Below are 17,471 nucleotides of genomic sequence, written 5' to 3'. Positions count from 1 at the left end.
TAGATAGATAGATAGAGACAGAGACAGAGACAGACAGAGAGAGAGAGAGAGACAGACAGAGACAGACACAGACAGACACAGACAGACAGACAGACAGATAGACCGTCATGATTCCTAACGGTGAGTACTTACACTCAAAAAGATATAAGACAATCAGTTGAATCTAACATCTTTATTATGATGTTACATCAGTGGTGAAATCCTACCGATACGCCCCAGTTCGGGGCGACTGTTAATGGTTCAGAGAACTGGTGACGGCAGCCTAAGGCTCTGCCCACCCTCCGGATGTTACCATTTTCTTGTTTTTAACCCTCTGCGCATGAAAAAGTGTGCGCTTCCAAACCATTAGGGAAGGTACGTGGATTTCACCCCTGTGTTACGTATGTCCGAGACTTGTGTCTTTGGAGATTCTCGGCTATCCAGGTTATAGTTTTCCCAAAGGTGTTTTTTTTCCAAAAGATACCTGGACTTTGTTTTTCCCCTGAAGACGTTTCGCTTCTCATCCAAGAAGCTTCTTCAGTTCTGATTGAATGATGGAGGATGGAAGGATCTATATCCCTTGCCGTCATCTGGTCGATAGCACTCTTTCTGAGAGTGGAACACGCCTTTGCACTATTCAGGTGACCCTAAGGGCATAGATAAACCTCCAGGTGACCTCAGCAAACTCTCAGAAGGAGTGCTAACTCTTTAAATCAGTGTTTCCCAACCTTGGCAACTTGAAGATATCTGGACTTCAACTCCCAGAATTCCTCAGCCAGCATTCGCTGGCTGGGGAATTCTGGGAGTTGAAGTCCAAATATCTTCAAGTCGCCAAGGTTGGGAAAGACTGCTTTAAATGCAAGGAATAGGCCTTTTGAAAAAAAGTGTCCTACCCTTAACAGACTCTAAAGTATGATTAGGAGAATCAGGGAATGTCAGTTCGGGTATTCACCAGGTAGCCTCCATGTCTTTCAGGAAACATAGATTGCCCTCCTCCCCTTCTTTTGTTCTCTTTGCCCAGAAGTGTCCTTGTGCTGTGTTGTGCTGCGATGGCTGCTGGCTGAAAACGCTGAAGCGGAGGCCCTTCGGAGCCAGGAGGTGGCAGTCATGCAAGGGTTGGCCCCAGATGGAGGCAGAGTGCAGCTGAACATCCGAGAGGCAAGGCGGGAGTTGTAATTGGGCCGTGGAACTTGGACTTTGGGTTATGCCGGTTAGATGGGTTTCTTGTACATAGAAACGGCTTGTTATGTAAAAGTAAAAAGTTGGAGGCTGTTTGTTATTACATTATTCTACTGCGCTAAAGAAAGAGACGGAGGTCAGGGTGTTTTTTTTTCTTTTTTCCCCCTTTTACTTTTTCCTCTTCCTTTTTTTCCTCCCCAATTTTACCACTATTTTCATTTTCTTAGACTTAAAATAATTTCGTTGCCAGTTTTGAATGTACACTAATCGGCATACATTAAAATGAAATTTCGTTGCGTGCAGCTCCCAAAGGGTCACCACCTGTATTGGGTTGCTACCAGAATGGTAAAGGACGCCGCATCAGTAGCAAAAATTGAGCTGCTTGTATAGCTTCGCTTCTTCTGCAGGTGCGTGTGTGCACATCCCAGTGTGTTTTTGTTTCTGCACATGTTCAATAAGCAAAAATCTCACGAGGAGACGGGTGCGCGTATGAGATTTCGGTAATTTTTTTGCTTCTGTGCATGCGCGGAAGCAAAACGATCGCCGAGATCTTTTGCAGGTGCGTGAGATTTTGCTTCCTGGGCATGCACAGAAGCAAAGACACATTGGGACGCCTGCATTCCGAAGAAGTGAAGCTGTGCACACAATGTGCCGGTAGTGGCGGGAATTGGAATCCACTCCTGGTCACCACCTCCAATATGCAGTACATAGACATGACAAAATACATACAGTGGTACCTCAAGATACGAACCCCTCGTCTTACGAACAACTCGTGATACGAACCCGGGGTTCAGCAAAATTTTGCCTCTTCTTACGAACTTTTTTCGAGTTACGAACCGGCGTTCGGAGACTGCTGGGAAGCCGCGCGGCTGTTTTAAAAGGTGACAGCCGGGCGGCGGGGCTTCCCAGAAGCCTCCCGAACGCCGGTTCGTAACTCGAAAAAAGTTCGTAAGAAGAGGCAAAATTTTGCTGAACCCCGGGTTCGGTTCGGGAGGTTGCTGGGAAGCCCCCCAGGCCGGCTGCGACCTTTTAAAACACCTGCGCCGCTTCCCAGCTGTCTCCCGAAGCCGAACGCGTAAGTTCGGCTTCCGCGTTCGGCTTCGGGAGACAGCTGCGGAAGTTCGGCTTCCGCGTTCGGCTTCGGGAGACAGCTGCGAAGCGGCGCGGGTGTTTTAAAAGGTCGCAGCCGGCCTGGGGGGCTTGCCAGCACCCCCACGAACCCGGGTTTGGGGTTCGGGGGGGTGCTGGCAAGCCCCCCAGGCCGGCTGCAACCTTTTAAAACACCCACGCCGCTTCGCAGCTGTCTCCTGAAGCCGAATGCTAAAGCCGAACTTCCGCGTTCGGTTTCGGGAGACAGCTGTGAAGCGGCACGGCTGTTTTAAAAGGTTGCAGCCGGCCTGGGGGGCTTGCCAGCACCCCCCGAACCCCGAACCCGGGTTCGGGGGGGGTTCTGGGAAGCCCCCCAGGCCGGCTGTCACCTTTTAAAACAGCCGTGCGGCTTCCCAGCAGTCGCCGAAAGCCGGTTTTTTGCGGGGGGTTTTTTGGTTGCACGGATTAATTGACTTTACATTGTTTCCTATGGGAAACAATGTTTCGTCTTACGAACCTTTCGTCTTACGAACCTCCTCCTTGCACCAATTAAGTTCGTATCATGAGGTATTACTGTACTTACTTACATACATACATACATACACACACACACACACACACATACATATATATTTTATTTTTATTTATTTTTATATATATTATTATTATTATTATTATTATTATTATTATTATTATTATTATTATTATTATTATAATATTTGTATGCTGCTCCTCTCCGAAGACTCGGAGCGGCTCAGAACAAGAAAAAAAAAGTACAAATCCAATAGTTAAAAACAATTTAAAACCCCTTAATATAAAAAACAGTCATACATCTCAGACAAACCATACATAAAGCGAAAATGGCCCAGGGGAATCAATTTATTTGTCAAAGCATGTACAGTGGTACCTCATCTTACGAACGCCTCTTCTAACGAACTTTTCAAGATACGAACCCGGTGTTTAAGATTTTTTTGCCTCTTCTTCCGAACTATTTTCACCTTACGAACCCAAGCAGCTGCTGCTGGGATGAAGGGGTTTCCTTTTCCCACCCTTTTTTGAAGAAAGAAAAGGGAGGGGCTGCTTGGGGGAGGAAAAATTTTGTAGAGAACAACGTGCTTGCAAAGGCACTGAAAGGGTGTCTTTTTAAGAAAGAAAAGGGAGGGGCGCCCCCCCTTGCCTTTCTTCCTTCCCACTCACCCTTTAGCCTAGCCTTGCTTCTTCCACCCGCCCCCTTTAGCTGCTCCTCCCTGCCCTCTGTTCGCCTCCCTTCTAAAGTTTGGGATTTTTCTGAAGGATTTGCACACATTATTTGCTTTTACATTGATTCCTATGGGAAACATTGTTTCATCTTACGAACTTTTCACCTTACGAACCTCCTCCTGGAACCAATTAAGTTCGTATGATGAGGTACCACTGTACAAGATAATAGGTATGGGATAAACATAAACAAAATCAAAGTAGGTATAGGTAAATTTGGACAGTAGGACAGGGACGGTAGGCACAATGGTGTGCTTATGCACGCCCCTTACAGACCTCTTAGGAATGGGGTGAGGTCGACTGTAGACAGTCTAAGGTTAAAGTTAAACTGTTTTTACATTTTGATAAAGAAATACAAATTAGGAACTTGAGTTGTAATTGAGCCGACGTTAGAAGGAAGCAGGGGAGAGGAGAACCTTCCTGATGGAGAAACTGCATTTCGCTCTGGGTCCTGGACATGATGCACTTTGTAAAGATCCACTTAGTAATCCTGAGTGATTACAAATGCTCTCTGCCTCTTGCTTGCTCCCTTTCATGGGCCACATGTGCTCTTGTCTTGTTACATGGAGAATAACAGGTTTGGAAGTGGTCTTGGAGGTCTTCTAGCCCAGCAGTCTCCAACCTTTCTGGTTCTGTGGACTTGTAGTGGTGGTAATAATGGCAACATCCGGGGGAGTGAGAGGGGGATAGTTGTTACGCGCACATCAGGCATGGCCAAAACTTGCACAAATGTACCCTTGGGCATACACTCGTCGGGCACTTGCACGAATGCAGCTTTATGCACATACTTGCTCACCACTTGCACAGCCTAGTTCCCAACGGATCAGGGCCCAGTATCTGGACCACAAATCAGAGGTTGGGGACTCCTGTTCTAGTCCAAGGAAACCTATATAGCATTCTGGTCAAATAGCACTCTTGGGCAGCTTATAGTGTCAGCGTATTGCCCCCAACAATCTGGGTCCTCATTTTACCCACCTCAACAGGATGGAAGGCTGAGTCAACTTTGAGCTGGTCAGGATCCAACTCCTGGCAGTGGGTAGAGTTAGCCGGCAATATACCGTATTTTTCGCTCTATAAGACGCACCTGCTGATAAGACGCACCTAGATTTTAGAGGAGGAAAATAGAAAAAAAATATTTTGAGCCAAAAAGGGGAGAGGAAGAGAAGAAGGAGTGAAAGAAGGGAGTGAGGGAGGAAAGAAGGGAGGAAGGAAGGAAAAGGAAAGCAAGAAATGGAGGGAGGAAAGGAAGGAAGGAAAGAAAGAAAGAAAGAAAGGGGGAAGGGACAGGAACAGAGGAAGGAAGCAAGGAAACTTATGAAAGGGGAGAGTAAGAGAGGAAGGACTGAAGGGAGGGAGGGAGGGAAGAAGGTAGGAAGGAGAAAGAAAAGAAGAAATAGAGGAAGGGAAGGTAAAAGAGAGAAAGAAAAAGAGCAAGAAAGAAAGCAAGAAAGAGAGAAAGAAAGAAAATGAAAGAGAAATAAAAATAGAGAGGGGGAATGAAAGAAATGGAAGGAGGGAAGGAAGGAAGGAGAGAAAGCAAGAGAAAGAAAGAAAGAAAGCAAGAGAAAGAAAAAAGAATGAAAGAGCAAGAGAGTAAGAGAGAAAAAGAAAGAAAGAGAAAGAAAGAAAGAAAGAAAGGCAACTTCAAAGAAAGGCTCACTGAGCATCTCTCACTCTCTCTCTTTCTATCCCTCTTTCTTTCTTTCTCTTCCTTTCTCTCTCTCCTCTTCCTTTATCTCCTCTCTCTCCCTCCCTCTCTCTTTCTCTCCCCCCTCTCTCCCCCTTTCCCTCTCTCTCTCTCTCTTGCTATCTCTCCCCCCTCTCCCTCTCTCTTTCTCTCCCCCTCTCCCCCCTTTCCCTCTCTCTTTCTCCCTCTCCCTCTCTTTCTCTCTCCCCCTCTCTCTTTCTCTCTCTCTCCCCCTCTTTCTCTCTCTTCTTCTCACTTTCTCTTGTTTTCTTTCTGTCTCTTTTGCTTTCTCTCTCTCTCACTCTTTCTCTCTTTTTTTCTTTCTCACGCTCTTTCTTTCTCTTGTTCTCTCTCTCTTGCTATCTCTTTCTCTCCCCCCTTTCTCTCACTCTCTCTTTCTCACTTTCTCTCTATCTTGCTGTCTGTTGCTCTCACTCACTCTCGTTCTCTCTCCGTTCTTCTCAGCGGTGACGCGCGCACGCCCTGCCCGCCTCACCTTTGCCGAGAGCCCTTTCGTCCCGGGCTCCCAGAAAGGGGGTTGCAGGAGAGGCGGGGCCGGCGAAGGTGATATTCAATGTCGGGGGCGCTCGGGCGGTTGCGCGCGCTCCCTATCTCCCTGCTAGCCCACTCGGAAATAAGAAAAGCCGGCAAAGGCTTTTCTTATTTTGAATATTCCGAGTGGGCTAGCAGGGAGATAGGGAGCGCGCACAACTGCCCGAGCGCCCCCGACATTGAAGACCTCCACTGAGAAAAGCCTTTTCCGGCATTTCCTCTTGGCGTCAAGGAGGCGCAGCGGCGGGCGGAGAGAGGGAAGGGGGGGCAGCGGCGTCCCTCCTGGCCTTGGCGAGCCGCCCGACCCTCCCCACCTCCTGCAAATGCGGCGGGCGGCGGGGGGAGAGCGAGGAGCCGGTTCTGGCGGGCGTGGGGCTTGGCTGGCTGGCTGGCGGGGGGAGCGCCGCTGGTGGTGCGGAGGGAGACCCTCCTCCGGGAGGGAGGGGGCCAGGCAGCAGCTAGCCAGCCAGCCGGCGGGATGGCGCTTCCGAGTTCGCAGCCTCCCCCCCCCTCCCTGCCTGCATCTTCGCTCCATAAGAAGGGGCTGATTTTTCTTCCTACTTTGGGAGGAAAAAAACTGCGTCTTATGGAGCGAAAAATACGGTAGCTAGTCCTCGACTTACAACTACAATTGAGCTCGAAAATTTCCATTGCTAAGCAAGACAGGTGTTAGGTGGATTTTGCCCCATTTTACAACCTTTCTTGTCATCATTGTTAAGTGGATCGCTGCAGTTAGTAACATGGTTGTTGTGGGAATCTGGCTTCCCCATTGACTTTGCTCATCCGAAGGTCACAAAAAAGTGATCTCACGGCCCCCAAGATGTTGAAACCGTCATAAATATGAGGTAGTTGCCAAACATTCAGAATTTTGATCATGGAGATGCTGCAGTGATAAATAATAAAATAAATAAATAAATAAATAAATAAATAAATAAACAAACAAACAAGGAAGGAAGGAAGGAAGGAAGGAAGGAAGGAAGGAAGGAAGAAGAAAGAAAGAAAGAAAGACGGTGAAAAACGGTCAGAAGTCTTTTTTCCCCCCAGTGCCATTCAAGTGTTCTCGAAATGAACCGAGTTGAGGGTTACCCGCATAAAATCTCCATTCTAATTTTTGGCTCCAGGTCAAGCTACATGCTACAAGCTTAAAGGCAATGTAACCTTTTCAATGAACTGGAAAACCCACCTTAGGAGGAGTCCGTTGACTCTCCTTTCATTCCAGGGACAGGCTCTCCAAGCATGCTGCCTTAAGCTTAAATTGGGAGCATGAATCATATACATTTTGGGAAAGGGGGTATTGTGGCAGAATAGCTCAGAACATGGAAGAAAGAAAGAAAAATGTAATAGTTACGTGCTTAAAATGCCGTTTGGCCTTCCGTGCCCTTACATACGGTGGAACCCTACTCTCTTCCTCTCCCTTTGAGCGTCAGTGGTGTGGAACAGTGATTATTTTCCCCTGTCAAATGAAAGCCATTTTGAAAAAAGGAAGAAAGAAAGAGATGATTGACAGTTCGTTACTCTCAGTTTCGCTACTCGGTGAAACCAGTGGCAGTGACACATGCTTCTTTTCCTTCCAGGTGACTGTCAGTGACCTGAGCCCAGCAGGTCCTATCCAAGCTGTGGAGATTGTCATCCAGGGCTCTCCGCTGGCCAACATGTGTCAGCTGCATCATGCTGTGGTTCGGCGCATTCAGGTAGGTGCTGCGGCAGAGGGAAAAGAAGGCAGGATGTTTTTTTCTCTATGACATCCTGAAAACTTTGGTCGCGTAAAGGGTTGCAATCCAGCGTTTTCCTGTTGCCCTGCCCCAAAATCTGGGCTGATTTGTGAAATAGTCTTGAAGCCACATAGACTTCCTCTCTCTTAAGAAAGGGAATGGATATTCCATGGTCCTCATGTTGAACGGAATCCGCTATCAGCTGCACAGGCCACTGCAGGGCATAACAAAAGGGTTTTGACGGTTTTCTCCAGTGGTGGAAATTGTCCTTGGGAGGCAAAACCCACAGCCACTCCGTCTTGCTCGGATTGAGTTTGAGCTTGTTGGCACCCATCCAGACCCCAACAGCCTCCAGGCACCGGCACATCACTTTTGGCAAAGTTTTGCTTCTGTGCATGCATGGAAGCAAAAAAATCACCGGAATCTCCCTCTTGCGCATGTCCCCTCACAAAATTTTTATTCCTACGCATGTGCAGAAGCAAAATCTCACTGGGACACACACACGTGCACCCCAAAGACTTGAAGCTGCGTCCATAGCGCATTGGTAGCAGCAGTAGTGACAACCCCGACCTGGTTTTCTCCCACCGTCCACCCAGAGCTACCTTGTGAAGGAGATGGCAGTATAAAAAAAGAATTTTTAAAAAAATCATCCAAGTTGCCAAGGCTCCAGAAGTAGGTGGATTTAATATGTGTGTGTGTGTGTGTGTGTGTGTGTGTGTGTGTGTGTATATATAATGTTTTTTTATGTCAGATATTACACAGGGCAAAACCCGAACTCAGAACAATCTACATATATATATAAATAGATCTATCCTAGTCTCCCTTAATTTTCAAATTCAGCTTAAACATGTGAGATATATATATATATATATATATATATATATATATATATATATATATATATATATATATATATATATATATATATATTTGTTTTCGTAGATTTTCACGGGTACAGGTATGACGGTCTTGGTATATTCGGGGGGTTTCCCGTGTAGGATTTGGAAATTTCTGGCGATGTTTCGACGAGGCCACACTCAGTAACCCAGCCATAAAAACTGAAACTAGACTCAGAACACACATTGCAAAACAATCAAATAGCCTGCAAGCTCCAACTACTCAGGATATCACGCCTAATCAACAACCATTAACTAATCAGCATACCTCAGCTACATCAACGACCCCAGATGTTACCCCACTGACTCACCAGGAAGTTTCTACACAGCAGGCAATTGCTGAGCCATCAAACCACACCCAGCCACCAGTATTTATAGAAGGAAGGCAGCTCAGGTCTCGCAGTGTTCGCCTTAGAACAAGGACAGAAACACCAGCCTGAAGATGATGAATGTGACCTCGTCGAAACGTCGCCAGAAATTTCCAAATTGACGGTCATATACATGTGACATATATATGTCACATGTTTTTTTGCTGAATTTGAAAATTAAGGGAGACTATGATAGATCTATTTCGGCCTTATTTTGGCCTCATCTGCTAGCCATACCCACTGGGACTTGAACCTGCAACCTTTGCCTCTATGCTGCTGGGAGTGTGTTATGGGTTCTTACTGTGAATCCCAGTGAAAGAACTGCTCTTTACAAATCTTGCATTTTGGGGATGATAAAGAAAACATAAGCTTTGACATGTCATTTGGTTGGCCTTAAGGCTTTCATGGGTGGGAGGCGGGAATGACAGCATGTCCCAAAGAGAGGGAGACCAGAAAACCCAGAGGGGCTGGGCCTGATCCTTTAGGAGTTTGTTAGGCCGTCAACACTTCACATTCGAAGAGCACCAAGGGGTTGGATTTGAAGACCCAGTCGGGTTTCTCACTTTGCCCTGGCATTTATTTTCTTGATTTCACTCATTTGCATACTCATACTCATTCATCAATGAGTAATAACAGAAATGAATAAATAACAATTAGGGCCAATAGCATTATAGAATTACAACATCAAAATAGAGAAGTAGGAATGCTTTAGGTAGACATAAATGGTGTTAATAGCACAGCGTGGCTCCTGGGAAAGGAAAGATAGAAAAGAAGGTTATGACGCAATTTTTTTTCTCAAAGCATGACAAAGAAGAAGCCAGCTGGGCCGATTTGGGGAGGAAATTCCAGAGTGTTGACAACGCCATCAAGGACTGTAGATGCTTTCCCCGTTTAATTCCAGGCAGGCTTCCTTTGGGGGTAGCACACAAGCAAGGCCCTTGTCTGCAGAGTAGAGAGCCTGGGTGGGACCATATGGAAGAAACCATTGCTTCAAACAGGAGGGGTTTAAGCAGTCCTGTTCATTTTGATCTGATTAACACAGGCTCTGGTTTTGGAACAAGCTGCCCAGGATTCTTCTCCCCCAGATATCCGAGTGCAGTATCTCCAACAGATCCAAGCCAACCATGAGGTAAGCAACTACCCAGACTCAAGGCACTGTAAGGAAGCAAGTGTGCATTGCCCACTTCGTTTTAAGCTGGCTGTGGGAGAACTTCAACCACCTGCCTTTGGCTGAGCTCTGTGATTTTATAGTGCAGGTTGTCCTTGCTTAATGACTCTTAGTGGGACTCAAAATTTCGGTCACTAAGCAAAGTATTGGGTGAAACATCTTACAACCACACTGCTTAGCAAAATCAGTTCCAGTAGTTTTGGTTGTTAGGCAAGGACTGTGCAGTCATTAGGAGAGGACATTTTTTGCCCTGCTGGCTCACCTCCATTCCAGTTTGTCTGTCTATCTATCCATCTGTCCGTTCGTCCATCCATCCATCCATCACCTATCATCTTTCTCTCTGTCTCATCATCTGTCATTATCTATCATCTATCATTATCTATTTATCATCTATCTATCTATCTATCTATCTATCCATCCATCCATCCATCCATCCATCCATCCATCCATCCATCCATCCATCCATCACCTATCATCCCTCTTCCCTCTCATCGACTGTATGTCTATCTATCTATCCATCCATCCATCCATCCATCTTTATCCATCCATCCATCCATCCCCTATCATCCCTCTTCTCTCTCTCGTCTTTCTGTCTGTCTATCTATGCCTCCATCTATTCATCCATCTTTATCCATCCATCACCTATCATCCCTCTTCTCTCATCGTCTGTCTGTCTGCCTATCTGCCTACCTACCTATCCATCCATCCATCCATCCATCCATCCATCCATCCATCCATCCATATCTTATCTATTGTCTATCATTATCTATTTATCATCTATCATTATCTATCACCTATCAACCTATCAATCTATCTATCTCACCTCCATCTCTGCTCTTCTGGCAGAGGAAGAAGAAGAAGATCAGAGGGGAGGGCAGTAGGAGTAGGTGGCAATAGCGGAGTGCAGGGCAGTCAAAAAGACAGATGGGGTAGGAAATAGGGCGGAGAGTTGAAGTGCACACTGCAATTGTAAATGCAGGCAAGCTATCAAATATCTGCATTTTGATTATGTGACTTTGGGTGGCAGGGACCTATGAAATCTATAAATTCAAGGACTGGTTGTAAGTACCATTTCTTCATTTGCTCAACTCCATCTTTGAACGGTTGCTAAATGAATGGTCAATAAGCAAGGACTTCCACATGTAATTTTTAGCCAGTCTATTGAAATTGGAGAGGCTGGACATCTTAGTTTCAGAATCTGGCTTGACAGAGCTGATGAGGGAATGAATTTACAGCTTCTTCCATAGTTGTTGACTGCCTCACCCAACCTTAAATCAGCTGTATTCATTCTGTTTATGTGTTCCATCAATTGATTAGTGATGCCATTCTTTCCTTCCCTGCCTTAGCCCAGAGCTAAAAGCAGACGTTCATATAAAGCATGACCCATGATTTCATAATGGAACCTTTTATTTAACTGAAGATTTCACTTGAGGGTTGAGTTCGTCTTGTCGCTTTTCTCCCTGTCCCAAGTTGTGGAAATACACACTGCCCACCCTTACATTTTAATCCAGCACTATGTTTCCCATAGCAGCCAATAAGATGCCTCCGAAATGCTCACAAGCCTGAGAAAGAGATGCACTCTTCTCGTTGCTGTTGGTAATATCAGTTTACCAGACTTTACTTTAGCAGACACTGGACATAACAGATAAAGTAACTTACCATTCCATGTATGGATATTATCATTTTATCCGCATGCAAACTCAAAAAGATTTACATCTTGCTAAATAGAGGTAGCCATTTAGAGGCAGTCCTTGATTTATGACTACAATTCAGACTGGGACCCCTGTCACTAAGTGAGGAGGTCGTTATTTGAGTCACACCCCGTTTTGCTAGGTTTTTGCTGTGGTCATTAAACGAATCACATGGTCAGTAAGCAAACCCAGTTCCATGCATTGACTTTGTCAGAAGATGATTGCGAGGATTGGAGTGGTGATGGTCATGTGGTCCTAGGATGCTGCAGCCATTGTAAATACGAGGGTCACCCAGAAAGGAATGCACCACATTTTTTTTCTTCAACAGTTATTTATTGAACAAAATGAAATTTAACACAGAAGAAAGAATGATGTTTCTTCTACACTCCCTATTTTTCCATGTAATCTCCGTCCCGTTCTATGGCCTTTCTCCAGCGAGACACAAGGGCGTGTATGCCATGTCGGTACCACTCCTTGTTCTGGTCACGAAGCCATTTCTGCACTGTGAGAATCATCTCTTCCCCCACACCTTCTGTGCCCAGCGACTAACCGTACTTCTTTCAACTTCAGATTCTTCATAAACTGTACACAAATGTTTGTGAATGTTCCCAACAGTTTCTCTCTCTGCAGTGAGAAATTCAATGACGACACACTGCTAGTAACATCACTTACAGATGCCATTTAGAAACACTGCTGCAACTACGCTGTCTGAAGAAACGCAACATTTACACACGCACTCCTGACAATTCAAATAATATACAGTGATACCTCGTCTTATGAACCTCTCGTCATACGAACTTTTCGAGATACAAACCTGGGGTTTGATTTTTTTGCCTCTTCTTCCGAACTATTTTCACCTTACGAACCTGCCGCCACCGCTGGGATACCCCGTCTCCGGACTTCCATTGCCAGCTGAAGCGCCCGTTTTCGCGCTGGTGGGATTCCCCTGCAGCATCGCAAAATCCAGAGGTGGGGTTTCCCATGGAGGGGAGCCTCAGGGAAATCCCACCAGCGCGAAAACAGGCGCTTCGGCTGGCAAAAGGAGTGAGTTTTGGACTTGCACGCATTAATCACTTTTCCATTGATTCCTATGGGAAACATTGTTTCGTCTTACAAACTTTTCACTTTACAAACCTCGTCCTGGAACCAATTAAGTTCGTAAGACAAGGTATCACTGTATATCTAAAGTTTCACATTTGTACTTTTACTGTAGGCTGAGAAAAAAAAATGGTGCATTACTTTCTGAGCGACCCTCATAAATGCTGGCTGTCAAGTACCTGAATTCTGAATGCAAGGACTGGTCATAAATCACTTTTTCCACTGCTGCCGTAACTTCGGTCACTAAATGTAAGTTGAGGACTACTTGTATTTTGTCCTCAACAACAGTAATGAGGTTGATTGGGCTGAAAGAAGATGACTGGCTGGATTAAAACTCCTCTGCCATTGATAGTTTTGAGGCCTGCTTCCCCCAATATATCTACTCTTCGGATCTAATAGCCTTAGATCTGTCCTCGATCAATTTACCCTATCACGTTGCAGACCGCCAGCAAATGACCGTCACCGCATCTTGTAATAGATTTCAGAGATTAATTATGCGAATAACACATTCATTCTGAGCCATCTGTGGTCTACGTGTAGCCACTGAGTTAATTTCTGTCCAGGCCATTAAATTCTAGCAGCAGATTTTAGAATCGATGTTCTCAGCTCGAAGATATTCTTAACTTTCTTTACTGTAAATCAATTAATGTTCATCCAGAAAAGCAGGCGGGAGAGGGAGAAGGATCCAGTAAATAGCACCCTCTCCACAGTATAAACTGGTGAGGAGGATAATTTAAAACCTCACCAGCACAGCTGCCAAGGCTTCCCCCACCAAGGGATCTTTGTTTTCTGCCAAAACTCTGGACTCTCCTAGTTTGTCCAACTGGGGAGGGGTGTTTCTTTTTGCTTTCTGCTTGAAAAGGATTCTTTCATCCCAGCTCTAGGGGGAAAAAATAGAAAGGAAGGTGCTTTAAATCTCCCTGTATGAGGACCGGAAGCCCCGACCATTACAAATTCTGCCAATCCCGAAACCCAGAACAGCTGCAGAACCAGGCAATCTTGTGCAGGGAGAAAGACTGAATGGGAAATCCTTCTTTTGAATTGAATACGTACAGTCCTTGCTTAACTAACACAGTTGGGACCAGCAACTCCATCACTAACCACCGTGGTCATTAAGCAAGACATTGCGTGACCATGATTTTTCTTTTTTTATTTCTGGCAGTCGTTAAGTGAGGACCATCTGTATGATGTATCCATCTGTATTGTCATATTCTAGGGAGTGTATGAAAACTTAAAAGTAACCTATACACAACCCCCCCCCAAAACAAAACAGTATCATCCTGCTTTCCAAACCAACCCCCCCCCCCCCAAAAAAAAAAACTTACAAAAGAAGAAAAAGTGACTGACCAGCCACCATTAAGCTTTGAAGGCCCACTTGCATGAAATTATTTTCACAGCCTTGCAAAAGGTTAGCATCAAATGGGCCAGTTCTATCTTCGGAACCAAAGTCTTGCAGAATGAGTAGGATACATCTCAAAAGACCTGTGGTGGGGCTGCCAGATTTTGAACAAACTCCTGACAGGACAGGTAGGAATGTCTTGGGAAACCACGCTCCCTGCTGAGGATAGAACAACACACAAGGAGCTTTATAGGTACAGTAACTAGAATGCCCGAAGAATAAGAACTGCATTGTAACTTTCAAGGCGTCTTCAAAAGACAACACCAGATAAAGTGCATTGTAGAAATCTGGTTGTCTGGGGAAGGAGGGCTTAGAAACCCATGTTTTCTAGTTTGGGCATGAGCCTGCCGGCAAAGGTAGCGATTTTGGGAAAGCTGGTTGATCAGCCGCTGTTCTAATCAAGGAGAGACGCAACCTAGAACTAAAGAGAGATTTTGTGACAAATCATGCATGGGATAGAAAAGGTGGATAGAGAAAAATTATTTTCTCTATCACACAATACTAGGACGAGGGGGCACTCCCTAAAGCTCATAGGTAAGAAAGTGAGGACAAATCAAGGGAAATATTTCTTCACCCAGAGGGTCATTGGTTTATGTGATTGACTTCCAGAAGAGGTCATGTCAGCCTGGATAGCTTCAAGGCAGGATTAGACAGATTCATGGATGCCAAGTGTATCCTTGGTTATTGAAACCGATGTCCATGTGCCGCCTCTTGGTTGAGGCAGGCAGGGTTCCCTTGAGTACCATTTGTTGGGGGTCAGGGTAAAGGGAGGGTCTTGCCTTCTCTTTCTGCTCAAGATCCCCATGGACAATTGGTGTGACACAGAATGCTGGACTCGATGGGCTTTGGCCAGATTCAGCACGGCTCTTCTTAGGTTCTTAATTAGAACAATTAGTCAGTGGAACAACTTGCTTCCAGAAGAGGTGTGAGTGCTCCAACATTGGGGGGTTTAAGAAGATATAGGGCAACCATTTGTCTTGAAATGTATAGGGCTGTGATGGCGAACCTATGGCATGGGTGCCAGAAATGGCACGCAGAGCCCTATCTGAAGGCACGCGAGGTATTAAAAGTCAGCTCCAACATAAATGTTCCAGCTGACTTTGGCCTTCCGGAGGGAATGGGGGGAGGTGTTTTCATGCTCCCTGGGCTTCAGGAAAGCCTCCAGAGCCTGTGGATGGTGAAAAATGGGCCCAACAGGCCTATCGGAAGTCCGGAGGCTTCAATGAGTCCTATGTGCATGTACCAAGCAGGTAGGACAGCATGGGAAGGGGCTGTGCGCGCATGCGTGGGGGGAAGGCATTGCATTATGGGTGTGGGCACACACGTACACACTATCACACGGGTTCGTAGCCTTTTGGCACTCGAGCAAAAAAAGGTTCGCCATCTCTGGTATAGTGTTTCCTGCTAGAACAGGGGGGTTCGACTAGAAGACCTCCAAAGGTCCCTTCCAATTCTGTTCTTCTGTTCCGTTAGATGCTGTTAAAGGAAGCCCAGTCCCTCCGGGATAACTTGTGTCTGGGGAATGATTCGGATGCGACGGTGGAGAAGCTCCTTCATGTTTACCAACAGCTACGCAACCCTGGCCTTGTGGTCCTGTGAGTGCCAAGCAGCGGCACCCCCTTGGAGGATCCCACTGCCGCCTCTGCCCGGAGCTAGTGGATGAAGGGAGCAGCAGGCTGGGCACTTTGTGGACGGGAGGCTGAAGCAGAGAAGGGGCAGAGCATCCCAACAGGCAGACCCTGGCTCCTCTGGGGACCGAAGGACCAGGGGCCAAGCTTCCTCCTGCAATCCCCAATCCTCTTCCCTTTGAACACCACTAGCTCCCCTGCCCCACCTTCCCTAGGCTCCGTATTTCATGCCCGCCCTGGCCGGGGCACCCGATTGCATCTGCAACGCTCTCACACGCAGGCAGGCGGTCCCGGTCCTTGTGTGTGCAGAGATGCCCAGGTGCATGTATGTAATTTGGATGGCTAGCCAGGCGCTCTCTCGTGGCTGAGGGTGGTGTGTTGTGGATTAGCCCTCAATGTCGTTAGTTTTAGCTTCTCTCGCTTTTGGTGGCCCTTAACGTCGCTGTGGCAGGCCAAGTCTGGTGAGTTGTCTGGTGGGGAAGGGAGGGGGAGGATTTTGCTGGAAATGCAACGCCTTTTGGCTCATTCCGAGCAGCTGCCGCCGCTGCCGCCACCACCACCACCGCCAAAGGGCTATGCTTCTAGCTGTGTCACTTTTTTTTTTTTCAGAAAACACTGGGGGGGGAAAAAAACAGGCTGTCACATACCTAGGTCACTCACGGGGTGCTCTTAGTACGGCATCCCTTTTTCTAATGGGACATTTTCCTCCTTTTTCCAATATGTTTCCTTTCTATAAACTACTTGCTTGTCAATTTCCAAGGCAGAGACTCCTGTAGAGTTTTGTGTCCGTGTGTGTCCTAAAAACCCTTCTTTGCTGCTTGTATTGATGGGGAAACGTCCGGCGTTTGTCAAGCTGTTACCTCCTGGGATAGCCCCTTCCTTGCTGGGAAGTCCAGTCTCCCCTTGCTTTTCCTCCCCTCCCCTTGGCAGCCCCCTTGGCAGCTTTGCCTGCTGCCTCCCCGCTGAGCTAATGCAGCATCTGTTTTAAAAGCTGCCTCCTCCGGATGAATAATTGAAAAGCCACACCGCACACGGCACTCACTGGCTGGCACTAAAGGCCATTAGGAAACACACCATCGCTCAGGGGGTGAAGGCTGCCGCCGTGCACTTTTTCCTCTTGTCCAATCTGGAATAATTGATGTCGTGGCTGCCCTCTGCCCTCGGTGGAGAATCCTCACCTTGAATCCCGGAGCTCTTTCGAGGCAGATGGGGCGGCCCTCCCCAGGTGGCTCTTTCCCTTGTAGTTGCCAGGTCAGCCTGAAAATTTCAAAATGGGGAGGGGGGGGGAGAGAGCTGCCACCACCCACAGGGGAGGGGGGTGATGCCTGCTTTGTGTTGGGGAGGCTGCTCAAAGCCCTGTTTCTCCACTCTTAGGATGCCCCTAGCCTGACCCCTTTTTTTCCCTCGATAGAGGCAAAGGCCAGGCGGTCCAAACAGCAGCTTCCTTGAGGGAGCCCTGTTTCATGGGTGAATGTGTGTGTGTGTTTTACAGAAGCTTCAGTCTTTCCCTGCTTACCTAGCCATGTCAGGCTCCATCAATTACACTCACGCGTAAATATGTAATTAACCTTCCAAAATGAAGGTTAAGCGATCCTTTGCTTTTTCAAGGCTCGGGAATAAGTCTTGAGCGAAAGGAGGAAAAATACGCCGCCCGCTTTTCCCATCCCACCTTTTCCAATTTCTCTCAATATATCGGAATTCCGGGGGATGTCCCTGCTCCTCCTTCACCTGAAACCCTGTAATCATGGAGTGCACCATCATCGGCACT

The 17,471-nt window shown here is 46.7% G+C and overlaps 1 protein-coding gene across 2 annotated transcripts in view; it reads left to right on the top strand.

Annotated features, from left to right (window-relative positions):
• FAAP100 (FA core complex associated protein 100) overlaps window positions 1-16,462 on the top strand; it is a 44,295-nt gene extending 27,833 nt beyond the window's left edge. For both annotated transcript variants that reach the window (XM_070740217.1, XM_070740216.1), the window contains exons 7-10: window positions 1,001-1,137; window positions 7,318-7,434; window positions 9,762-9,848; window positions 15,549-16,462. In XM_070740217.1, coding sequence (XP_070596318.1) covers window positions 1,001-1,137; window positions 7,318-7,434; window positions 9,762-9,848; window positions 15,549-15,674 — 467 coding nt within the window. In that variant the 3' untranslated portion in view covers window positions 15,675-16,462. The remainder of the gene's footprint in view (window positions 1-1,000; window positions 1,138-7,317; window positions 7,435-9,761; window positions 9,849-15,548) is intronic.
• Window positions 16,463-17,471: the final 1,009 nt, after the last annotated feature.

This window comes from Erythrolamprus reginae, chromosome 2 (assembly GCF_031021105.1).
Source record: "Erythrolamprus reginae isolate rEryReg1 chromosome 2, rEryReg1.hap1, whole genome shotgun sequence".
NCBI classification, from domain to species: domain Eukaryota; kingdom Metazoa; phylum Chordata; class Lepidosauria; order Squamata; family Dipsadidae; genus Erythrolamprus; species Erythrolamprus reginae.
Note: the sequence above shows the minus strand (reverse complement) of the source record. Positions and strands in the feature narration are given on the sequence as shown.